The sequence below is a fragment of the Phaeodactylum tricornutum genome, chromosome 5, assembly GCF_000150955.2.
Source record: "Phaeodactylum tricornutum CCAP 1055/1 chromosome 5, whole genome shotgun sequence".
NCBI classification, from domain to species: Eukaryota; Bacillariophyta; class Bacillariophyceae; order Surirellales; family Neidiaceae; genus Phaeodactylum; species Phaeodactylum tricornutum.
This window is the reverse complement of record NC_011673.1, coordinates 549,463-573,774: the sequence shown is the minus strand read 5'-3', so window position 1 is coordinate 573,774 and position 24,312 is coordinate 549,463. Positions and strand designations below refer to the sequence as shown.

At 49.4% G+C, this 24,312-nt stretch overlaps 9 protein-coding genes across 9 annotated transcripts; 3 read left to right on the top strand and 6 right to left on the bottom strand.

The window, feature by feature from the left end:
• Positions 1–570: 570 nt before the first annotated feature.
• PHATRDRAFT_44894 (predicted protein) lies at positions 571–5,615 on the bottom strand. The gene has a single exon (XM_002178770.1). The coding sequence runs from the start codon at positions 5,203–5,205 to the stop codon at positions 2,107–2,109; it is 3,099 nt and encodes a 1,032-aa protein (XP_002178806.1). The 5' UTR covers positions 5,206–5,615; the 3' UTR covers positions 571–2,106.
• A 1,070-nt stretch (positions 5,616–6,685) lies between these two features.
• Positions 6,686–7,192, top strand: PHATRDRAFT_11391 (predicted protein; the record flags this gene model as incomplete). The annotated part of the gene is made up of 2 exons (XM_002178987.1): positions 6,686–6,887; positions 6,948–7,192. The coding sequence occupies 2 exons, from the start codon at positions 6,686–6,688 to the stop codon at positions 7,190–7,192; spliced, it is 447 nt and encodes a 148-aa protein (XP_002179023.1).
• A 172-nt stretch (positions 7,193–7,364) lies between these two features.
• Positions 7,365–9,899, bottom strand: PHATRDRAFT_44892 (predicted protein; the record flags this gene model as incomplete). Its single annotated transcript, XM_002178769.1, has 3 exons — positions 7,365–8,110; positions 8,191–9,686; positions 9,874–9,899. 3 exons carry the CDS (start codon positions 9,897–9,899, stop codon positions 7,365–7,367), a joined length of 2,268 nt encoding a protein of 755 aa, XP_002178805.1.
• Positions 9,900–10,511: 612 nt separating this feature from the next.
• PHATRDRAFT_44891 (predicted protein) lies at positions 10,512–11,869 on the bottom strand (the record flags this gene model as incomplete). Its single annotated transcript, XM_002178768.1, has 1 exon — positions 10,512–11,869. The coding sequence occupies exon 1, from the start codon at positions 11,721–11,723 to the stop codon at positions 10,512–10,514; it is 1,212 nt and encodes a 403-aa protein (XP_002178804.1). The 5' UTR covers positions 11,724–11,869.
• A 2,300-nt stretch (positions 11,870–14,169) lies between these two features.
• On the top strand, positions 14,170–14,688 carry PHATRDRAFT_34433 (predicted protein; the record flags this gene model as incomplete). The annotated part of the gene is made up of 1 exon (XM_002178986.1): positions 14,170–14,688. One exon carries the CDS (start codon positions 14,170–14,172, stop codon positions 14,686–14,688), a length of 519 nt encoding a protein of 172 aa, XP_002179022.1.
• A 602-nt stretch (positions 14,689–15,290) lies between these two features.
• PHATRDRAFT_44890 (predicted protein) lies at positions 15,291–16,164 on the bottom strand (the record flags this gene model as incomplete). The annotated part of the gene is made up of 1 exon (XM_002178767.1): positions 15,291–16,164. The coding sequence occupies exon 1, from the start codon at positions 16,008–16,010 to the stop codon at positions 15,291–15,293; it is 720 nt and encodes a 239-aa protein (XP_002178803.1). The 5' UTR covers positions 16,011–16,164.
• Positions 16,165–16,503: 339 nt separating this feature from the next.
• On the bottom strand, positions 16,504–17,289 carry PHATRDRAFT_34431 (predicted protein; the record flags this gene model as incomplete). Its single annotated transcript, XM_002178766.1, has 1 exon — positions 16,504–17,289. The coding sequence occupies one exon, from the start codon at positions 17,287–17,289 to the stop codon at positions 16,504–16,506; it is 786 nt and encodes a 261-aa protein (XP_002178802.1).
• A 1,699-nt stretch (positions 17,290–18,988) lies between these two features.
• Positions 18,989–22,106, bottom strand: PHATRDRAFT_44889 (predicted protein). Its single transcript, XM_002178765.1, has 4 exons — positions 21,550–22,106; positions 20,574–21,473; positions 19,719–20,486; positions 18,989–19,647 (listed from the first exon to the last, which is right to left on the bottom strand). Exons 1-4 carry the CDS (start codon positions 22,001–22,003, stop codon positions 19,091–19,093), a joined length of 2,679 nt encoding a protein of 892 aa, XP_002178801.1. The 5' UTR covers positions 22,004–22,106; the 3' UTR covers positions 18,989–19,090.
• Positions 22,107–22,589: 483 nt separating this feature from the next.
• Positions 22,590–24,298, top strand: PHATRDRAFT_44888 (hypothetical protein; the record flags this gene model as incomplete). The annotated part of the gene is made up of 1 exon (XM_002178985.1): positions 22,590–24,298. Exon 1 carries the CDS (start codon positions 22,631–22,633, stop codon positions 24,296–24,298), a length of 1,668 nt encoding a protein of 555 aa, XP_002179021.1. The 5' UTR covers positions 22,590–22,630.
• Positions 24,299–24,312: the final 14 nt, after the last annotated feature.

Sequence of the window (24,312 nt, the reverse complement as noted above, 5' to 3'; positions counted from 1 at the left end):
TTCCGACAACGGTCGCATCTTGGCTGTCGGCGCCCCAAATTTCGACTACGAATGGTCCAATCTGGTCGACACTAACACAGCGGTACCCCTTCCTGGTGCCGGTGCCATTCTGATTTACCAACGACTAGACGATGGTGACTCATGGAGTTTGGATCAAGCCTTGTTTGGTACCGAGGACGAAGGACTCGGGGACTACTTTTCTCTCAGCCCCGACGGTGTCACGTTGGCGGTTCGCCATGACGATCGTTCAATCCAGCTCTACCAAACGTCCACTATGGAACCAATTTTTAAAAGTCCCATTCAAAATTGTCCAGGAGACAACGTTGAAGTGTTTCAAAATTGGTTGGTCGTTAGTTGCGATCGCTTCGACGGCAATCGCGGCCGAGTTGACGTTTACGAATTCGACAGTGATGGCGGTGTTTGGACACTATGGGCTGATTTCGTTGGAGACAATACAGGAGATCGGTTTGGATTCCAAATTTCGTTGGACACTTCTTCGGAGCCCACCACGCTGGTCCTAGCCATTTCATCCCCTAACGCTCACACAAATCGCGGGATGATACGTGTTGTGCGGATCTCCACCTCAACACCCAACCTTTTTTCTACAGTGGGCAAAGACATAGTAGGCAATTCTGCTATTGTTGATGGTCAATTCGGATATTCGATTGCCATTCGGTCCTCAACTTTGATTGTGGGCGCTCCAACTTCAGCTATAGCCGGTGCCAATCGTGGCTCCGTCCACGTTTACGATCTTGACGAAACGAGTCAATGGATTCAACTGGACGAAATACTTGGGAAAGACGACAACGACCGGTTCGGTCGGGCTCTTGCGCTGTCTGCCGATGGAAATCGAATTGCAATTACCAGTCTACACCACGAACGTTTTACTGGTTTGGTTCAGGTGTATCAATGGGATACAAAAATCAACACGTATAGGCTGATTGAGACTATACTGGGCAATGCTACTATTGATTGGTGGGGGAATGATGTTTCGATGAATGCTGGAGGATCCGTGATTGTGTCGGGTTCGATGCGGAAACGCAACGATGATCGGGATATCGTGGGAAGTGTCAGGGTATTTCAGGACACCACCCCTTTTTGCGGGCTTCCAGTTTCCGACAGCGTGGACCCTTTTCTTGATCGGAGGGTTTGTCGTCATAGCAATGAGTCCGATATAAGCAAGGAGGAATGCAACGCAGTGCTGGGCTTCGTCAGCGGAAAATACTCTCCTTGTGTTTGGCGAGACCGTGTAGTTGACCTGGAACAATCCAGCGAGTCTCCTACGATAAGCCCGACCGAGGCTGTACAACCGAGTGCTGCCAACGTTGATGCTTCTCGCTCTCCCAATGTGGAACGGGGTAATTTCGAAACTGAATTTCTTCAGGGCTGTCCTTGCGATGTAGATAGCAAGTGTATCAATGATCCTTTGGAAATGGGCGATGTTCTGGGCTTGTGCATCACCAGTAGTACGGCGCGCCTTCTTGGTGTCAGCAACCTCAATTTGGGACAAGGTAGCAGCAATACAGTGGTTATCGACGATGCCGGTACTCGTGTTACAGGTACAAGCGCCTTTTGCTCAGGAATGTCCTGCCAAGTTCGCACACCGGTGGACTCCACTTTCTTTATGTCAGGCCGGCCGGACTCTCTTTTGGCATCAGGGACGATTGTGATTGCATTCGATGGCCGCAACCTTCGTGGAGGTCGTGATTTGGAAACCTCGGGGGATTTTTTCGTTCCCATTGCCTTGTCTCGTCTTGGCGAAGCAATGAATTCCGATGACGACTTCAGCTTATCGGCTGGCTTTTGGGTGCTCATTGTGGCTCTAGTTATCCTCATAGTTGGGTGTAGCTATGTGGCAGTCTATCGCAAAGGGCAACCAGCGCTCAAAGCCCGCGGCGCTAAGTTGACTAGAGATAAACATACATGCGTCAAAAGGGTTGGCGGTAGAAAGACACAGCAGGAGACGGATGACCTTAGCTTTTAGGAGCTATTGGTTTCGTCTCGCAAAATATGGCCTTTGTAAGCTGAACTACTTGAATTGTGCCAACACATGATAAATCAGTTTTATTGTCACACTTGCTTCGCGTCGGCTGTAGCTTCAAGATGCTATTGCTTGCCCGACAAGCCAAGCTCGTCTTCTACATCAAACTCTTCTTTGTCTTCTTCTTCTTCTTCGGGCTCCTCTTCCTCGTAGTCCTCGTCTTCAATATATTCTTCACCATCTATTGCCTCGTCGTCGTACCCCTCGTCCTCGTCAACATCCAATTCAATTTCAAGATTTGAGTCTTTCATAATTTTAAGCATTTCTGTGTCCAGATCGGCTAGCCATTGATTTCGATCCCAGGCGGCGATATCAGTACATCCGAGCATCTCCTGACGGTAAAAGTGTAGGGTTTGAAGCAATTCCTTCTTTTCGTCTAATGACTTTTCTTCAATACCAGATTCCAGAACTGCCATCGTTTCCTCCATTTGTGTAAACAGCCCTGGACCGTACTTGGCTTCGTGCTCCTTCGCCATTTGAGGGTAACCCATTCCTTTAAGTACAAAAGCATTATCTCGGCGGCCTTGTTGGTACCAATAGTTTTGGACATAATCCCAATTGTGCCACTTACGCCACCAGTGCTTTGGGTTGTCGCTTTCCACGAACGGTCCATCAGCTACAATCTTGTCTGGAAGACCCATAGGAATGTCAATCATTTTCGCGTAGTCTGGATGCCCAAGAGCGCTTAAAAGCAGAGTCTCGTTGGTCAATTCTGGTTCATCTGGATCGAGAGGCAATGCCATTGTGGGGAACCACACAAAATCGATCATGCGTAACAGACTGACCTTTTCGGGGTGGTATGCTTCTAAAAAGTCCTGAAGCTCCCGCAATCGCATGACTGTTTTGCCGATCTCGTACCCAGCCAAGGCTTGTGGCCAGGGATCCTCCTCCGGCATAACAAAATCTTCGTACACAAACATGTCACCGCGTACCAAGTAATATGCGTACATGGCGCACATAGCTTTTTCAAACGGAACGTCAAGAAACCTCTTGGGATCGCCCCATTCAAAGCCAATACTGTCGAGTTGTGCCTTTCGTTCTGATAAGTGCTTTACTTCTAAACTTCCATCTCGGATACGAGCTACAATATTTCCCAGCTTCATTCCTGCCAAATGTTCGGGCCACTCGGTAGTGCTTTGCACAACCTTGGACGGTTTGGTTTTGGTTGCGACGTTGCTTCCTTCAATTTCCCGTTGAATTCGCTGGATTTCGGCCGCAATTAGATCGTCGCTCCGATCTTTCATACCTTCTTCTTCGTACTGCTTTATCGCAGCCGCTGCCCGAGCCGACGCGTCTACATCAAACGTATTCAAATCGTCGTCAACGTCGTCTAAAAACCCAGTACGAACGTTGTGTGTCGGAACGACAAATTCTTCGCTCGCAGTCAAGTTGTCAAAATCCGTATACATACGCTTGTACAACGACAAGGCCTCAACGACATCTTCAAAGACAAAGTCGTCTCCAAAATCGTCATTAAACCAGGGAATCGCCTTTTCGCGTTTGCCTTTCATGACGCGTTTTCGGTCCGTCAACCCTTCGATGACGCCGCATTCCATCGCTCGAACGGTCGCCTCGTCTAGACTTTCCTGAAGTGTCCGTGGGGGAGCGTACTCTTCTTCAGCCGCTGCCTGAGCCGCCGCCGCGGCTTCTTCGACAGGCAGCAAGCGGCCACCCTCTAAACCCCAGGTTGGAGCTGTCGCGGATCCTCCCCCCAAGCCGTCACGGCCGTCACCTCCTTGATCCATAAAGTCCTGTCCAAAATCAAAGGTCGAATCGTCGAGCAAGGAGTCCAACGAATTCTTCGTCGTTGCGCTGGCAGGAATGGCAGTATCGGGTAAGCTGTTCGCTTCGCGGCTTTTGACGCGCCGCGAGCCTTCCTTGGGCGGGGACCACACAAAACCCAAATCATCCAGTGCCTGACGCCGATCGGGATTCGCATTAACAAAGGTTCCCTGGGATCGTACCGCGTTCACCCGGGCGCCTAAGCGGAGTCCCCAGGTTTCTTGCGGCCATGGGGCTTTGGATGGAACCGCAAATGGTTGCGGAACAAGTAAATCTCCGTACACATCCTTGTATGTTCGCAAGGCGAGGTAGACCTTATGGAAGCGAATGTCGTTAGCAGTTGGTGGTACATTACTTGCGGACTGGTACGCTTCTCCCGAGACAACCGGCGCAGTCGGGGGAGCACCCATTGAGCCGGAGGATGCCAACGGCATATATCGTTCCATGACGCCCAAGTCTTGCAGCTTGGCCTGGATTGTTTCCGGCAATTGGTCCATTGGCAATCGCGCTAGTTGCGATCCTAAAGGGAGCCCCCGTACCCGTTCTGGCCAAGGCTCGGCATCCGGCACGATGTACTTGGCGGGCACGGGTCCCAACGGAGCCACGTTCTCACGGTAGGCTACCAAGGCTGCCAAAATTTGTTCCACCGTCACGTTGGAGCGGTCGTCTTCCGCCTCGGCCCGCGTTTGCGGCGTACTCCGTGCCGCCCATAGAAAACCTAATTTTTCGAGCGCTTGTTTGCGCTTGTCCCGTCCGTGTATATACTTTCCGGTGAGTCGAATGTTGGCGACCACCTTGCCGAGTTTGAGCCCCCAGGCGGGTTTGGGCCAAGGCGAGGCGGTGGGTACAATAAATTTTTGCGGCACCTTGACGTCACCAAAGGCGGCTTGGTAGAGGGTCAACGCGGCCAGTACGGCCCTCCATTCGGCCGTGTCGTCGTCCTTGGCGGTGGATCCCGTTTCGCGTGCAGTGGCGGCCAACGGTACGCCGTCGATACGGTGGTGGGGATGTAGCGGTACGGGTTGCGAGTGCGCCAGTCGATACGGTTTCGTCGTCACGGTCCGCAGCGCGTACGGCAATACGCGTGCGACGGTGGCAGTAGTCGTCACCGTAGTACACGTCCCGGGGGCAAAGGCAGCCACAAACAGCGGCGGGTCGAGTTGCAACCACAGTGCCGCACAAGAGAAAGCGACGATTACCGATCGGACAGTGATTTTGCGCAACAGGCGAGTTGATGTTGTTGTTGTGCGGACGGTGGTGGTGGTGGTTGTCGATATCGGTATTCTGTGACTATTGTTGTTGTGCGATGAGACGGTGGATGTGTCGTTATCGAACGACAGTGCGCGGCAGTAGCGTGGCACACCGACGTGTATTGCCTTCATTGCTTTTTTAAATACGCGTACAGGCACGAACGAGGGAAAACTAGAAGAAAGAATGCCGTGGCTTTCACCAACAAAAACGAAAACACGGTCGAGTATGTACACAACACGTCGGTATGCAAACAGATGAATAAATATAAAAAAGCAAAGCGTCCGACCTTCCAATCCGAGAAAATGGAGGCTCACGGTCAATACGGCTGTTGCGATAAAGCGGACTGTGCAGAGTAGACGATGCCAATCGTTGGCGCAAACGGTCGACTGATGGAGCCAAGAACACGACGGATGGACACGTCCCGGATATCTCGTGGTACGGGAAATAGGTTCTCTGCGTCGATCGGGTATAGAGCGGAACGCACTCGTGCGACACTACACAACGTCTCTACACAGAGTACGAGATGGATCGATGACCAAAGTGAAGGGAGTATTTGTTTGGCTAGTGGTGACGGTGCTGGTCGACTGGTGAGTTGATGGTGTCTCTCGCCGTTCCAAACCACAGAAAATGGACAGGCCAGGGACGACCGGCACACGGCATCCACCCGACCCTTGACAGTTTGCGTGTAGGGGAGGGACCCAACCAAGTGGGTTGATGGGGGAATTGCACTCCTCCGATACGAGCGTGTTGCATTAGTACGTTTCGGAATTTCTTCCCACTCGCGTCGATAGACAGACAGACGGAGACACGGAAGGAACAAGTTGGTTGTGGGGCTACGTCGGATCTATGGAATGTCGTGGGCTCATACCTTCCTTGCCTCTGAGACAGATCGACGTCTGTACGACGTACCATACGACCAATGAACCCTGGCCCTACGACTACGACTTCGCCGTCGGACAGACGAGATCCCCCACCCGAAACAGCAAGGCTCAGTATTCCCACGAACAATCGGTGCTTCACACATTTGTCTACGTGTACAATTACCGGCATTCCTGACGATTCGATCCCTTCCTTGCACAACAAATCTGCTTTCTCTTGTTATAATATAAATCCACGTGTCTAGTGATCACCAGTTTGTAGTTTCCGAGAGAGTTCCTTGGTCACAGCATGCCGAGTCCCAAGTTTGACAGTGACGGTTTCGATTTGGACGCGGTGACTCGAGACGATGGCGCCGTGTTGGAATTGTGCGGCGGGGTATCTCCGGCAACAGCAACGACCACAAAGATGCCACCACCCAAAGCCGTCACTCCGGACGATTCCCCCTTGCACCAGTCCGAACTTCACAAGCAGCAGGGGAACGCCGAATTCCAACAGAAACAGTGGTTGGATGCGTACGATTGTTACACTCGGGCGATTCACGCCACACCCGGAGAACCCGCCGCGGACGAAATACTGGAACGACAAGAAGCTTGGAATCAGGCACGGCAAGAACGATATCGACAGGAACTGCGTGCACAAGACGAAGCGCGTCGCAAAAAGAAAGACAACGATGATGATAATTCCGACAACGAACCAACCCAGCAACCCGATCGTTCTCGAACGGAACGCTTCATGCTGGACCCACCACATCCGCACGCCACGGCACTCGCCACGTATTACTGCAATCGCGCCGCGGCACTTTTGCATATGGAACGCTACGATCACGCCATCGAAGACTGTAATCTAGCCATCATTCTCAATCCGGCTTACGTCAAGGCCTATATTCGACGGAGTACGGCCTACGAGCAACTACAGCATCAGTTGCAACACTCCAGTCGAACGGGCGACGACAACGATGACGAGGACATGAGTACCAACGAAAATATTGCCAAAGCCTTGCAGGATGCCCAACAAGCCTTACAGCTCGATCCCTCCAATGCGCAAATTCGTAGTACTGTCGCACGTTTACAGAAACTCGAAGACGCTCGTCTAGAAAAACTCAAGGTCGAAACCATGGATAAGCTGAAGGATTTGGGCAACAGCATTCTAGGCAATTTCGGATTATCTTTGGACAACTTTCAGACCCAGAAAGATCCCAACACGGGCTCGTACAGTATCTCGTTCAACCAAAACAAGTGATTCGTCCCATTTAGAGAAACGGTTCCCGGTAGTAAACCTTAGTAGTAGTTAATGTCTTGAACGCAATACATCATTGTCCACGACGATAGCGCCTATACTAGCTTAAGGTGCTTTCTATGGAAGCAGTACCTGCGTCGCTATGCGTAAGTACATCGCGAAAACTTGTAGCGTCTCAAGTGGACGCTTCTTCCGTATTCGGGGTTGCGCCCGCCGCCATGGCCGGCGTCGGATCCGTCAAAGGTGCGGGCTCCAAAGTGTCGGCATCAGTCGGATGGGCCGGGCCCGTTGGCGGACTCTGAAAGCGCCCACCTGTTTGTCCGCGCCCGCGACCTCCATCGCGACCAGCGTATAATCGCCCGCCTCGTCCACCACGCCCATTGCCGCGACCTCCTCGACCACCGCCGCGCCCACCACGACCACCGGTTCCAGCGCCATTGCCGTCGTCTTCGTAGTATCCGTAAGGCATGGGTGCGTTCGAGTATGCTTGGCCGTATGGACGCATCATGTTGGGAGGAACAGTGGGGGGCATCGGATACATGGGTCGGTGGGGAGGGAGATGGTACATTGGATTGGGTGGAGGATGCATATATTGTCCAGGATACATTTGGGGATGGTACCCCGAAATGCCACCGCGGGGAGGCATTGCGGGATATTGCGATGGATGTACGGGATACGGCTGAGGGGCGTTCTGTGGCGTCATCTCCGTTGCCTCGCCATCTTGTGGCTGCGAAATCGCAGCTCCTGAAGCTACACTCCCATCCTCTGTAACGGGAGCAGCTTCCTGGCTAGGCACCGGGGATACTATAGAACCCGTTTTTGCTGGGGAATGAACTTGTTGTTGCTGATGTGGAGGAACATGATGGTGCTCCATACCAGGATATGGATACCGAACGCCAGGGTTCATCATGTGCATCATGGCTAATTCAAAAATTTGAACGGTATAAGTACAAGTGATCAATTCGCTCTTCCTGAGAAACGAGAGCATAGAAACAACGTACCTGGTTGTCCAATGTGCGGCGGTAGATTCATGTATTGCTGCAAAGGCATACCGGTATGAGGATCGATCGCGTAAGATTGGTCAGGAAACGCCGCCGGCGGAGCCGCTGGTGTTCCTGGCGTAAAGGATTTAGCATTGATGTTAAAGGAAAACGAACTGGCGTTAGCGTTCAACTTGGATTTGGGTTTTTCTTCCTCTTTGGCCGTTTCCTTGACAGGCTCCTCCGAAGTAGTTTCCGTGGATGGTTTGTCCTCTGCGGATTGTGTCACCTGTTTTGCTGGTACGTCTGTCTTCGACTCGGCCGCTTTAGCCGTCAGAGCAGGAGTTGTTATTGTTGGTGTTGCCTTGTTTGCTTTCTTAAGAGTGGCTGGGGGCTCCGTTTTCTTTTTGGCTTCGACGACCGCATGTGGAACAACAACAGCCTGCGGTTCTGCCTTTTTACTCGCGGCCGCCGCATAATTCATGGTCTTCTTCTGTACCGCTGCCACGGGCTCGGCTTCCGGAGCCTTGGTTGCGGCCGGCACGGTTGCAGATTTTCCCGCCGGAGATTTCGCTTTCTCCTCCCGTATAACTCCCGAGTACCGGTCTTCTTCGTCAAAGTCTCCCTGTACCACCTGGTTGCGCTCCTCGGCAACGTGCCAGTTGGTACTCACGGACTTTTCTATTTCTGCCGCGAGTTTTTCCGCCTCCCGTAGTTTCTGCGCGTCGACCGTATTTTTGTCCAGTACCGTGGTGTATTGATTCTCATCAAACGAGGCTGTGACGTTGAAGAGCTCCTTGTTGGCTCTGAACTGATCCCATCCACCAATCGACGCTTTCAATCCAGTGGTTGATCTTGGTGTAACAGTACCGGCAGTGGATACAGGAGTATCGATTCCACCGCCGGCCTTTGCCGTCGGCGTAGTCCATGCCGCTCCGGCCGCCACCAAGCCCGCGTCGTTTGTCCGAGCCGCACCTTTAGAAATCTCCGTGTCGGTAAACGAGTTGTCCACGGATGACGATGGGACCTGATGTTGCAGACGAATGGATTTACAATGCAAGCTCACAACCTTGCTCATGTCCAGCACAACGGTAGCATTGGGTTGAATCGGAGTAACGGTATTGGCTTTAGAGTCCGCAGTCGTAGCTTTCACAGTCTGGGTGCCTTTCAAGACGTACTGGTTGCGGAGTTTGGCGTCGATCGAAGCAAACGAAGTGGCCGTGTGAAAAATACCTTCCAGCTGCCGGCCGTCTCGCAAATGCACCACAACCTTGTGGCCGACCAGATTCAAGCAAAGTCCCAAATAGCGTTCCCGCAAAGCAACGAAGGTTGCCGTTTCGGCTTCGGACGGTGCCTTTGTGGATGGCGCCGTCGGCCGAGGACCACCTAAACCGGGAGGTGCCGAAGGAACCGCTTTCAACGGTTTACTCCAAGCGTTCTGCTTCGGGGTTGCGGGTGCCGCTTTACTCATCACTGGCTGGGGACGTTGTTGCTTGGGCTGCTGTTTATCCATTTTGCTGTAGTGCGGAGAAAAAACGAAGCACGGAATGAGAATGGAACTTTGGCTCCGTGTCGTGAACGAATTCGTCAAAAAACCCTAATCATGCCGAGGGCGTGGAGTCCGGCCAAACATAGGGTTTCTACGACACGTTTACGTGGGCGAGACGGTCACGGCACCGGCGGCCGGCCCTTTCCTGGACTTACGACTTGTTGGCAGTGGCGGCGGGCATGATTTACAAGCAGGAAAATCGGTGTGGGACGAGAAAGCAAGGGAACAAACTTAACACAGAGCACTCTCACCACACCGAGGTAACAAGACAGAAAGAAGAATCCGATACACAATCACGAAATGAAGCGAACAATGTCGTGGTGTACGGGGCGCTTTCCGTTGTGTGATGGTTGTGTGGGGGAGTCTACCAGTAGCTAGCTACTAGAGGCATAGGCTGCTTTCTAGGAACTGCGAGGTTTGGTCGGTCTTGCGAGAACGGTATGCCGGTAAGCGAAACGCCGTAAGTTTCTCTCCTGCACGAGAGGTTGCGCGTGGAGACGGGTTTAGGACAGACGTGTAAGGCCTTTTTTACAGTTTGCAAATCAGAAACCTACATTGTTAACTGGAACAGTAAACTGACATTGTGGTCCCGTGAAGAGCGAACAAAATGCAGGTGTGAAAGCGAAGTCACAGCCGCTTCTAACTAGCAGTTTTAGTATACGGCCTATATCTGCCTACCACTATCTAACAAACTATTTGTTTTGCGAAATGGCAGAGGCTTCGCGTCCATGGTTGAACGCCGCTAGAGCCAGCGAGATCGGTTCGCGAAGAACGACACACACAGTTCGAGCTTTCAGAATTGGCCGGTGAGAAATCCAAAGATTTCCATGTCAATAATGGCGAAATTTTCCGCATCTTCGCAGAGCGGGGCGTTATCGAATGTCGCACACGGACCAGTCGATCCGTATTGAAAGTCTTGCTCAACCGACAAGCCAAAGGCCCCTTCCACACCACCACCCCCAAAAGCCAGCATCCGTCGCGAGACATCACATAATTGGATATACCGATTCACGCCAGTCCATTTGTAACACCGCAATATTGGCTTCTGGGACTGGCTAGCGGACGCACTCCCCAACCAGTGAAACAAACAAGCTTCCGGTCCACCGTAGTACCGCGCCGATCCAAATGATGGAGCTTCCCACTTGGCGTCCGCAAATCCCCCCAGTAGAGCGTTGCGGGACGTTCGCAGAACCATGAGGGTACGGGCATGGTGCTGAATTTTGCGCAAGCACGCATCGAAGGAATCCCCGTCACGGGTGAGCGAATAGATTCTGGTCCAGCGCGCGTACGCTATCCCCCGGGGCAAGACGCGAACCGCGAGTTGCTGCATCTCGTGCGGTGTCAAAATAAAGGGACAATCTATTTCGTCGGGCTCTTCTTCGACACGAACTTTGGGAACAAACAACATGTCATCTTCGAACCTTTCTGGCGAAAGCTCCAGTGCGCCGGTATAGCCGTCTCCCGAAGGACTTATAATGGCGTTGCGTTTTTCTTGATCAACTTTGGAAGTGTTCTTGTACGGATCGTTCTCCTCTATTTCTGTATCGGTTGATTTCTGGTTGGCCAAGTTACGGAACGTTGAATTGTCCATGAGGGAGCGCACGTTCGTTTTCTCTTCTTCCTGTACTTCGTGAAGTTTGCGTAGTTGCTGTTCGGCCTGATTTTGAAGATATCGACGCCTTCGTCGATCGCGTTGCGTCTGGACCCAGGCCAACCCCTTCGCCATGATACCAACAGAGAAACTGTTGGGATTGTCCAGCTCGGGCGCGGATGGACAACTATACATGGGAGAAACTATGGCGCGCCTGTAGGCAGAATCAGGACTGTCCAAGACGTTCTCTCCTACTAGAGCACCTGAGGTTGCAATTGCGTCCTGAAGTTCTTCGTCACTATCGTGATCCTCCGATGCGTCAAAAAAATGCAATTCCTCGGGATTTTTGGGGTCAGCAACCGTTGAACTCGGATGGGTCACAGTCCCTACAGCCACTCTGGAATCGTCATTCATGATCTGCTTTTCCCACTTAGCACTGCCAGTCTCGCTTGAAACAGAAACGGGCCGATGGAAGAGAGTCAAGCAACGGAAACGCAGGGGAAGAAGAGGCAATCAGGGATTGCACTCGTGAATTCTCGCGCATCGACTGTGAATTCATGTGTGGTGTGGCCCCGCTAGAAAAAGTGCCAGGTGACAGAGATGGCGGAGATAGCCCCCGGTCCTTCATGGATACGAGCGGTTCCTTTTGTGTTAGCTGTCGCGTTCTGGCTGCCTATACAAATAGTCACATATCTATCCGGAGTCATATCTCCGATAATCATTCAATATTCGTAATTTACAAATTTAAGGAATAAAATTCGACGTGCGATTCGAATAATATGTGTGATTTGAAATTGTCTGACGATAGATTGACAGCGAGTGCGACGGATGTCTTGGTCCTCTGGGATTCGAAGTCACAGTGAATGAAAACAACCACGGGACAAAGATGTTCAGATTTGTCCAAATTAACGTGCCATGGAATTGAACCATGGAGCGCTATCTCCAAATCACATTCAAGGTATATTAAGCATACTAACTTATACCTTGACACAGATTCACAGTCAGTTGGGTTGAAACAGATCCTCATTATCGCATTAACGATGCGGTATCGTTCATTACTGACAACGGCATTCTTCTTTACTTGGGCTTTTGTGCTGGATCTTCACTGAAATTGTAAGTCGTGCTTCCTGCAACCATAGAGAATGCTGCAAAGAATTGGTTGTGGAGATATCTCCACAGAAACAAACAACTTATCACAAGAGCGAAATTGGCGGTCGTGGTATGTTGGGAATGAAAAATGGCGGATGCTTGACGCGAAATCCGGAGGGTGTACCAACATTTGCGTTCTTTCCCGCACATTAGCATTGCAATGACGTCCATTGAAGTGAAACGAAATCCAGACTCGGTGGCTGAGATAGTAGAAAAAGGTTTTATGCTTAAGTACAAAAAGCTAAAAATTGTGTGGACCCAGTTGTCTGTGCAATGCTTGGTGCACACATCCTTAGCTCAATAATGTACTTTTCAACAACCCAATTCCCAGACCAGGTTGGCTTCCGCTAACAGGCATCCTCCTCCCTTCCTCTATTGGCGTTATAAATTGGCAGCTGAGACACAAACAGCAATTGCTTGACAATTTGGTAGACACATACAGAGCACGAAAGGCAGATTGACGATGTCAGCTCTCGGCGTTGTAGAGTGGCGTACGTTTCCGTACTGCCATGCAATGGTTAAAATACGCCTGGACTAATTTCGACATTCTTTCGGTCGTTGGCAGCATTCTTTTCTTTGTCTTTCTTCGCCGTAGGGCTTTGCAGTTAAATATTGGCCCGGTAACACAAAGTGTGCTGTCTATGGGGGAAATGAAACGGAACCAGGCTTGGTAGCGTGGCCTTAACTGATTACTAGCTCATAGCTGTCGTATTCAAAAGGACAGCTTACACAGACAGAATTATAGAGCGCCAGAACTACTCTGCTGACGATTGTGATGGTGGCGCACATAGAGGATACTTCGAGGCGCTATGGAAGCCTCTCAAGGATGACCCTAGGGAGGAAACCAAGAAGGTTTACGAGGGGTTGCAATAAAAGAACAAATCGGAGAAGTACATTGGTCATTCTTCGGGAATGCGGTGTCAAAACTGATCCGTCCTTCAGAAGAGATGGTCAGTTCGTGAACGAGAAATATATAGATTCGTTAGAAGCGGAGAGCACAAAATCTAGCTGACGTAGTGTGGTAGGGCCCAAAAGAGGCTCCAGAATATGGTCAGCATATATATATTGCTACCTAAGTAGTGAAACTTCAAAAGACTAACATTGGGTAGCAGAGTCAGCCATGTTGCTCATTTTGGCTGGAGTAGCTCCTTCTGGCCTCATCGCAGCCGAGAAATGGACATGAATTGATAGTATCGGGCAATGTACCATGATACAAATATATAGCAGTCAAAATAAGTGAAGGGAGAGAGAATTTGAATCGCCCTCGTGATTGTGATGCTCGTTTTTTTATTTTCTTTGCTCACATTATTGTCAGAAAAGAACCGAGGATGCATAATCTGGTTCATTTGGGCGTAGAAAGAGTAGTGGGTATGCATATCGTCAATACGTGAATAAGATTTTCTGTGGCTGTAATCCAAATCAATAAGTAGGTCACGATGATCTACTAGAGCAATCAATTCTGGATGGTCGAGTGACTCAATGAACGGTCATGGTCATCTAAGTATCACATAGTCATTTCTGAACGCTTGTGTCGAGTGTATCTCGTCTCACGTGATTCTTGGTAGCGTCAAATTACTATAATTATGTCGCCAAAACCTTCGTTTTCAATCCATTTTGCAATCCAGGCGGAGAGCACACAATTTCCAACCAACCCACGAAAATACCATTTTTCAACCATTCTCGAGAACAATCGGCTCCCAAATTATACATCATGAAGATTTTTCTCCTCGCCATTCTTTGTTTCTTTGTTGCCGCCCAGGCACAAGAAGTACAGATCAGGCTTTTGGGAAAGAACGAAAACAAAAACGTTTGCGACAGTGACGAGGACGAAATGAACATCTTGATTGAAGCAGCCATCGACCAGGTGCTTGAGATGCACAACATTCCCGTTCCAGAATCTTACATTACAGGGAACAATAACAGAATGTTGCGTGAAACCCGTGATTTACAGCGAGGCAGTGGCAATCTTTGTAATTGTTGGGAGGCGCCTCCTGCTATGTGCTTGTGGTTTTGCCCCGGGGGAGGACGGGGCCTTGCCGAAGCCGCTGAACGTCGTGATATTGCCGTTACCTCACTGGTTCAAGATCTCATGTTCGATGAAGAGTCGGGCATCGCCAAAGCTTTTATGCAGCTTGTTTCCAGCGGTCGCATTTCTCACAGGTGCCGACGTGCGCTATTCCGCCTCGTTGTAACCAACAATCTTGAAATATCAGTAAACGTGGTGGAATGATTATCTGTAAAATGCGCTACAGAACGAAAGGCCAAGATTACTTGTTCATAAGCACTATAACGTTAGTTGATATTTTATTCGATCAGAATTAATTTTTCCCGGGTTTTTATGAAGTATCGAATGCTCGCATCGATGAAAATAGTCAGATGAAGCGCTTGATATTGACGTCGTTCGGACCTTTCTGGTATGGAACAAACGTATCAGCTCTTCATCCAAAAAGCCATAGTGATGCAAGGTAAGTCAGTATCAGTTGCAATGTCTTCTTTCTTATGGACACCAAGGTCGAGGGGGGAGATAAAGCTGAGGACCATCGTATCTTCAATCACAGGGGAGCTTGTCCTTCTACTATGAATTTAGAATGTGGACTTAAAAATTTAACCCTACCTTGGTTGACAAAGATGGTAAAAGCAGACAATTGCTGTACACTTCATGGTAAAGACTCCCGGAGCAGAGAAAAATCGTCTAGAAGAAAAAGGCGCCAACAAACTATGGCGTCCCCTTAAATATTATGACAGTGGACATGAGCTCTCCATAACCATGTCATCAAAAAAATCCATAGAGAGGTCGTAAACCTCGTTGATTTTCCCAATGCAACTAGAATATTAGTGCACGTATGCATTACAAGCATAGTCTTCGACTCGACCGTGAGCGCTGTCAGATACTTCAGGAACAACTTGTGACCCACCGCAACATTCAATATTCTTATCAAAAAGTCCAAGACCAACGCCACCACTGTTACTGCTTTCCAGCGGCGAGATCACACGGCAACAAGGACACAAAACATAGCTAGCTAAGGAAACACAGCTCAATCTTTGAGCGCAGCAAAAACAAATTGCCGTAATCAGGCTACCGCTCTCCATTTCTTGAATAGTCTCTTCTGATCCATGTAGAGGCAAGAATACACCTGGACTAATTTCGACTTCTTGGATGGACTGATGTCGCTGGCCAGCTTTACGGTAGCTTGACTGTCTTTCTAATTCTGAGCCGCTTCCACTTACAGCCACTGAACCCGGTTTTCTCGTAGCAGACTCGGAGCTTTGCACAGAAAACGACGGAGGCGGCTTTGCTTGCCCTCCCTTGCAGATAACGCTATCTCCAAGGAAGACTTTGGATGACGAGGTTCGTCTTAATTGGTTCAAATCTTCGCTGTGGGCGTCGAAGATTCCCGCCTTACAGTTAGTAAAGGATGAAACTCGTGCAAAAACTTCGTCACAGCTAGGAATATAAATAGATTCCACCTCCACGACGGAAGGATAAATCGAAACCTCCTCGTCGTTGTCTCTATCAAACCAAGAGGAATCCCTATTAGAAGGATTGCTCATTGTCGTTGGGCATCCTTCGTAGCGTAACGATGGAACTTGAATGTTTGTTTCTGTTCGATACGAAAGCGAGCGCTATGTGAAAAGATGCCAAGATCAATCCCAAACAGCCGGTAATAATAAAAAAAGGAACACCACGCATTTAGACAGAGGAAAGGCTCTCGGGACAGCCTTGATATTATGTGTCTATTGCAAGGATCACGATTTAGACCCTGACGATAACGAAAAGTCATTTTGAACATCACGGACATTTCTGAATCGTGAAACATAGCTTAGTCAAGGCTCTGCGTATATCACTTGTAAAATTCAGTGATTACGAAATGGAGGCCAAACAATCTTCGCAGTTACAGGGTTAAAAATAAATGTCAACTCTTTCTTTGCCAAGACTATGCACGTATTCACTCGTCCATCTTTCTCGATTTTCCTTCACAGTCGACATCTTGCGGAAAAAGTTGCACGACTAAGATTATAGGGGAGCGACGCGAACTAGTTACTCCTATGGAAGATCTCTGATGTTTGTACATTCATTTAAAGCCTTGGCCAATTGTTTCAATGCCTCTCTGTCGATGTTGTTGTTGTCGACAAATAGATTTTCCAGCGCAACTTCTCCAGCTACTTTCTGTAACACTATGACAAATGCGAGCGCTCCTTCGGTCCCGATGTTGTTACTCTCTAGGTAAAGCTTTCTCAAACTCCTGTTTGTTATCAAACACGATGCTAGTTGCTTGGCACCCAATGCATGTACCCGGTTGGATCCAAGGTACAGCTCTTGGATTCTGCACGAATTGCACTCAAGGACTTTTCCAAGTGCCGCTAGGTCGCTAATTCGATTTCCTTCGAGGTAAAGAGACTTGACATTGGAACCTACAAGGCCATCGCAAAGACTTGACAACCCACTGCTATCCATGTCGTTATAGCGAAGGTCCAACTTGACAAGCTGCGCAGCTGAGACGATCCATGGGGCTAATACGTGCGTTACCGGAGTCTGGTATCCGTTTCCACCGAGATAGAGGCACTCGATCGTTGAGGTAATCAAATCCAAAATTACTTTGAGGTCAGAGAGTGGAGAGTCGGTACCTGCAAGGCTCAGAGTCGAGAGTTTCGAAAACATCCGAAATGCATCGAGACCCACAATTCCCTTGCGCAAGCGAAAAGATCCGAGGTTAAGATACGTGACGTATCCGTCGTCGTCAAAGTGTACACGAAAAGAGGGCCAAGTTGTCCGTGCTTTTGGATTAGTGGATTCTCCTAAAGTCAATACTTTCGCCTCTTTTAACATCATGAGGCCCCTTAGACAAGATTACTGAACTACGGTCTCGCATGCCTCCTTCTGGCTATTCATTTTATCTGTTGCTTGTTCGCTTACAGTTAATAGGGAACATTTGTCATCGCAGTCGAACAAGAAAGATTGGATTTTGATTCCTTCTCGCTCTCAGCGAACGGGGGTGACGAACGATTAACTGTAAGATGGGACACCTGAAAAAGCTGCGTGACGACGGATACAGGACTCAGACAGACCCGACTCGTTTGCAGTCTGGCTTACATTAACTGTAAATACAAAACGCCACACTTTACATGAGGTTCTTCATGGGCATTTTGATGGCAGAGCAGATAGAGCACCCACAGCACAAAATCACTTCTCAAGAGTAGTAACTGTATGTAGATAAGACGCTCAGCATGGTCCATCGAATTTTCTTGGGAATCGCTTTACAGTTAATGTAAATTTTTGTGTTATCTAATTTGACTAACAGACTAGTCAGTTTGCATAAGTTGTGAAGCTTATTTTATGGATATTCGATGCCAAGGATCTAGGTCAAGCCACTGAGCCTCCACATCTAGCAACCCTGCAAAGGATTGCAAAAACATATTCACCAATTGCACTTTTATCATCATCAAAGAAGTTCTTCAAAAGAAAAAACAGCAATACAATGTCTGCTTGATGTTCTAGGGCTGTTCCCTTGCAAACACATCACGTTAAACGGCGATCGCTTTGACGTTACCGTCACTAGTAACGATCGCAATCCCACGGTGCGAGATGTCAAGACTGACATTGCCGCTTGTCCCAGTGAGACAATTCCTTTGAAGGGTTTGCGTCTAAATTACAAGGGTCACATACTGGAGAGCGAAACCCACATATTGCTCTCCGCAATCCTTCCGTGGTCGACGCTCTTTTGACGCATTTTGCGCCGACTCAGAAGAGAGTATACCAATGCCTGTGGCGCACTACCTTGAGTTGTTGTTGAGCTCGAACCGTTGGTTCCTGGAACGGTCACCTGCTTCCTGTCGTTTCCTCGTTCGGTTGCCGTTGTTGTTGTAAGCGTCTCGCTCTCCAACCGTCACTGCCATTGCCATGCATCTTCCTGACCCACCACCACCCAAAGTTGTTGTCATCGTTTGCACAGGGTCACAGTATCCTACGCATCGTCGAAATGAGAGTCAAAACAATTGAACTGCTTCCCCAAAGCTGTTCAGTTTTTGTCGATCAACCTTGCCGGCATGACAAGCCATCTTTTTGAATCGCAAACAGTCAAAAGTTCGTTTAGAAAAAGGACATCAAACACTCGTCTATTTAGCAATTTTGACTGCGAATGCTCGCGAGCCTACTTTCATTAGCCAATTTTCAGCCCCGTCTACAGTTGATTCTAGTTGTTGACGTCACGGTGCTTTTTAAGGTGTGCCAGGACTCACTGTCGATTTCTAAAGCTTTACTGTTAAAGAGAGCAGTTCTTTTTCACCGTCATACAAATTCAAAGAAATCTATGTCAAACGTGGACGATTGTAACGGTCAACATCTGTTACCTTTCAAGAAGCCGGGATTTTTGGCGCAACAATTCTAACAATTAATGCAAATGAAAGAAACTTCACAAATTGGGATGAGCGAGGGTGAAGATTACTACCTTCTAACAGTATTGTGAGTGTTTTTGCTAATGCAACTAACCACTCCCAAGAGAGATCAAAGACGAGAAAACGAACCTTCAGGTAAGCATAACTCTCTGTCAAGTACAAAAACTATAATCTACATACTATTCAAAAATGTATCTCGAGATGACAGGGCTAAGAAGACGCGTGTATGACCACAAAAGCTACAAATGCGGTCGTACATATCCATGCAGACGCTCTTTGATCATGCTTGTTTCAAGCTCGTCCCCATGAGTTGTCAACAGGGCTGCGTCGAAAGTTATGCGACGACGGTGATACGGTTCCGGATGATGTCCGTGCTCAGCTTCTCCAACTAGACCTGCGGTCACCGAACGGTGAATACCGCCGGGAACCGGAGACATGACATAGCCGTCGCGAGTCATTGCGTGAGAAATTTCATCTGATTCCCACAGATCAGGACCCGAAAGCATGGGCTCATCAGCAGGTGTAGGATCATCGGTTACGGTGATTGTTGACGACCGCCGATATAATGCCGGGCGGCGCAGCGGCTCGACTTCTGAAGCAGTTGGAAGAGAATCTTCTGCAGATACTTCGCTCGGAGCTACTATTAATTCCGTTGGCTGATGCAAGTTGAATCGATAGAACTTTTTGTCATCATCCGATCCCTTCAAGTCTTGATTGTCGAACGTATATGTCTGCCACTGCGACACCTGAATCACATAGTCCTCGGTATCGTGTGGAAGGAGGCAATTGGAGAGAACTACGTCGGAGGAAAGGGTTAGGATATCATCACGCATCTTTTATCATACTCGACAGAATCGTTCTACGTACGTTGTTTTATTTCATCGCACCGTGCACGAATGATCTCGTCTTCTGTCTTGCCTTTTTCCATTTGCGAACTACTAGTCTCCGAGTCTTTGGCATCTGTGTCTTGACTTGTTGCTGAGCCGTTAATGGTAGCTGACTCAGGTACTTGGCCTTTTTGAATCGGCAAAAGAATCGCAACCGACTCACCGGAATTGGCAGCCGCCGCAGCTGCTGCTTTGCGAGTTTCGAAGCATGCACAAACACGAACCTTGACTCTCGTGTCTTGAACAAAGAGCTCCGTAATATCGATCGCGTTGAGGCCCAAAGTATGCCAGGAACGATGATCAATGATGATGAGGCCAGCATCGTCCAAAGCTTTCTTGAAACTGTCCTGCAAACCCCAGTGGATCGGAGTTCTCGCTTGAATCGCTAGATAAAGCGGACGGAAGCCGTCAGACGTATCGCCGTCTCTCTCGATGGGATGACTTCCAGAAAGATAGGCCTGTGATTTAGCATTGTAGTAGGCAATGACACGTGCCAATATCAGCGGTCCAAAGATGCTGGCACATAGTACTGAAAAGACAATCGCCGAATAGATGTCAGGGTTGACAAGTCCTTCACTTAATGCAAAACTCGCAATAATAAAGTTGAATTCGCCGCGGCAGACCAGTGCCAGCGAAGTAATCCATACATCGCGCCAATACGGGTCATACGGAAAGTCCTCCGGGAGCGTTTTACAGTTGGAGCGCGGGACGTAAAGGCCTAAAGGCATTTTGGCCAAAATCGGCACCACTACATTGAGTAAAAACAGAATCGTGAGCGAATGGGATCAATCCATAGCAATGACTATAAAGTCGCTGCTCGGGCGCAAGGACTTACAAAATTTCGCGCCCCACTTGAGGACGTAACCGTCTTGAAAGCGTGTAATGGGCACTTGGAACCCGATAGTGGCTGCAAAAAATATGCGCAACAGCCAATCGAGAATTCCTCGTCCGTGCTGAGCAAAAGCAGCATGGACCGAGTTTATCTGGGAAAATGTCAGACCCGCCAAAAAAGTACCAGTCAGGTACGAGGCACGGGAGTAATTCAGCAGCGGAAGGTATACGAGGAGGAGTAAAAACATGAGACAAAAGGCGACCAACTCGCGGTACCCCTCCGGAAATCTAGCCATAATTTTGTGTTCAATTATGTACGGCATCCAAGTGATCCCGGAGTATCCAAGTACAATCAAATACCCAAACGACGAAATGAAGGGTATGCAATAATCGAACGCCGTGGTGTTTTCCCTGACAAAAACATCCAGTATACTCAACATGATAAGCCCAAGGACATCATCGACAACGCTACTGGCGACAATCATTTGACCCGTCGGTGTGTTGAGAACTTCTCCGGCCGACAGTACATTGGCCGAGACACCAAGCGAGGAAGGCGAAAACGTTGCGCCAATTGCGATACTGGATTGCAATTCTTGCCCAGCAGCCCGACCAAGACCCATTCCCACTAATAGTGGTAGGGCCGTTCCGGTAAACGCCATCAGAATGGCGCGTTTCCCTGTTTCTTTAAGCTGGCCGACATCCAAATCAATACCGGATTCCAAAATGAGCCCAATCAATCCAAAACTCCCAATGAGAACCATGGCCTCAGGGAAGGGACAAAAGTCAGCGAGTGGCGGACCTAGCAAAAATCCCGACATGATTTCACCCACCAAGCTCGGCATATGCAGCCAGGTGCTCAAATTTCCCAAAGCCCAAGTGGCGGTGATAAATACAATTGTTTTATCTGAGAGAGAAAAACGCTGGCATCTGTAAGAAAGTAATACGGAATCAATTTGCAGAATATTCAACGTTCTACGTACAAATGTCTTCAAACGATACGTTAACGGCCAGCTCTTCCGCTTCCGCTGCCATGCGGTCTTCGGATGTCAATTGTTGAAGACTACGAATTGTGGAATCATCAAACCAATCACCACTGGCATCGCTGACTGTACGCTTGTTTTTGGGCTGGTGTTTCGAGTAATGTACCCTCAGGAGGACCCTTTGCTCGTTGGACACTCCCAGTGCTTTCCATACGGAGGATACATTGTCTCGTGTTTGCAGCTCCCAGGTGGGCTCGAGGCGCAGCAAGCGGGAGGAAAAGACCGGAGAGTTGGTGTGTTGTGTGTAGCTGGTCGAGGAGTGTGGGTCACTAGATAATACCAACAATAGTATCCCAAAGCCCAGCGCTAACACTACGGAAACTCCAAAGTGCCGGCGCATGCTCCAAGAAGAAGGAGAAAAGCGTGGAATTCCCGTGTCGTCTTTTGCGGCCATGGTTGTTTGAGAACGAAATGCAAAGAACAAAAGTGCTATTCCGTGTGTTATCACGATAGGAATAGAGTCGACGCAGGGCAGAGTGGATGCTAGTGCTACGTCGATGCTTCTTCGCAGAATGTGCGCTCCAAAATTGTCAATTGAGAGTGGTAGTTATTTCATTTTGAACGTTACGCGTGTTTCCCAGTATGGTTGGTATTGACAGTGAAAAGCCTCTTTGCCGGTAAGGTAGCCCGGCCGTGTCAACTTCCAGCTGTTGGAACACGTGACAACCCCGTAACGGCCTTCTGACGCTTATCGACGTAGTCATCCAATCAAAGGTGGTAAGCCGTGTAGCGAACATTCGATGGAGTTCGGTAAAGGAATGCACGTTTGTATCCGTTCGCGCGCCTTCCATTAAGATGCCGTATGTCCATCTATCCGAATTCCGAAATTCCTGTGTGGTCACGAAAATACAACGAGTCCCGAATAAGATGGTGTCATTGTAAATGCAACACTGTCCTCGGATCTACACGCTCTTTCTCTGTCGATCCCCAACTCAAGTCTGCCATTCAAGATCCAACCGTAAAGTAAGAATTATCACTTCATTGGCATGCTTATGTTGTATTGGTCACCAGCGTGCCAACCATGCGCGGCGTACCTTTCTCTGGCGTAGTGGGTCTAGCCACAGTACTCGTTATCCAACCGCTGCCTTTACGAGGATTCGTTGGCCAGCGCTCGTTCCGTGTTGCGCCGTTTCCTACGAAACTCACTGTTCCTCCAAGTCAACAGCAAGGACCGCGACTTTCCAAGCGACTTTCTCCGAACCGTGCCGCATCGAACGAATCGATCTCTGCGGATAAAGATCATGAAGCTGCTCAGTATACGTCTGATCGGATACAGAGTTTGAAAAACAAACTAACTCGTGACTTTGTCCAGATTGGCGGTCCCGCGCTGATACAGTTGGCGGCTGAACCGTTGGCGGCCTTGGTGGATACAGCGTATCTAGGAAGACTCGGTCCCGAGGTACTGGGAGGCGCAGGTGTAGCCATTTCGGCCCAATATGCCGTATCGAAGCTCTACAACGACCCTCTCTTGCGGACATCGATTAGTCTGGTAGCGTCCCAAGACGGCAAAGCTCGTGGAAAGGAAGCAGCGACTCAAGCAGACACCGACAAAGCTGCTAAGGAACTAAGCGTTGCGGTGTCTTCGGCTCTACTTTTGGCCGCCTCTGTTGGAATTATTCAACTTCTCGTGTACTCCATATTTTGCAAAGCAATCACCGGCGGCATGGGCTTGAATCCGTCCTCTCCCATGTGGCATTCCGCCGTTTCTTATTTGCAAGTCCGGGCCTTTGGCACACCCGCGGCAACGCTCTGGCTCGTGGCCAACGGAATTTTTCGAGGTCTCGGCGATACACGCACACCACTCTGGTATTCGCTCTTTTTCACAGCTCTCAATGCCGTTCTCGATCCGCTTTTTATTTTTGTGTTTCATTGGGGGGCCTCGGGGGCTGCGGCGGGGACAGCGTTGGCGCAGTATACTGCACTGGTCCCTTTGCTCTTTGCCTTGAATCGTCGGGTACGGGTGGACATACTCGGCCAGCTTGGTGCACTAGGCGAATCGCTGCAAAAGTATCTAAAAGCCGGTAGTTTGGTATTGTTCCGCAGTCTCGGGAAAGTATTGGCCTACTCTGTCTGTGCCCGTCAGGCCGCCATGCTGGGCTCCGTCTCGGCGGCCGCCTACAATTTGACTTTCCAACTAGGATTCGCAACGACACAGATTTGTGAAGCAGTCGCGGTTGCCGTTCAAACAACATTGGCCCGGGAACTGGCCGATACGGATTCACATCCCCCCAAAGTCCGAGCCCAGCTCATTCGACATTTGATCTCCACTTCGATCTGGTTGGGCGGGGGTGTCGCGACAGCCTTATCCCTGTCGACCTTTTGGCGTCGTAACTGGATTCTGGCTAGTCTTACCACCAATCCGGCTGTACAGGCAGCAGCGGCAGGTATCTTTCCAGTTGTACTGCTGACTCAAGTACTAAAAGGTTTGGCCTATCCTGTGAACGGCATTATTATGGGAGGTTTGGATTGGTTTTACTCTATGATCGTTATGTGGATTGCAAACTTCGCGTGTGTCGGGCTGGTTCGCTATTTTGTCACAACGTCCGGAGCAGTTAGCTTGGCACAAATTTGGTGGGCACTGGCGGCCTTTATGGGGACGCAAGTAGTCGCTGGTATTGTGCGATACGAAAGCAAAACAGGAGTATGGCAGGTCCTTCAAGGCGATAGCCTAGCAGCAGCGAGAGCCTAACATTTAATCAATGG

What these genes read in the sequence shown, in the direction of transcription:
- PHATRDRAFT_44889 (XM_002178765.1), bottom strand. Translation starts at nt 22,003, where the DNA reads ATGGCCGCAAAAGACGACACGGGAATTCCACGCTTTTCTCCTTCTTCT. An exon ending in CAAGTGGGGCGCGAAATTTT is followed by an intron (nt 20,487 to 20,573) that starts GTAAGTCCTTGC and finishes TACTCAATGTAG; the next exon opens with TGGTGCCGATTTTGGCCAAA. An exon ending in GTGCGATGAAATAAAACAAC is followed by an intron (nt 19,648 to 19,718) that starts GTACGTAGAACG and finishes CCTCCGACGTAG; the next exon opens with TTCTCTCCAATTGCCTCCTT.
- PHATRDRAFT_44894 (XM_002178770.1), bottom strand. Translation starts at nt 5,205, where the DNA reads ATGAAGGCAATACACGTCGGTGTGCCACGCTACTGCCGCGCACTGTCG.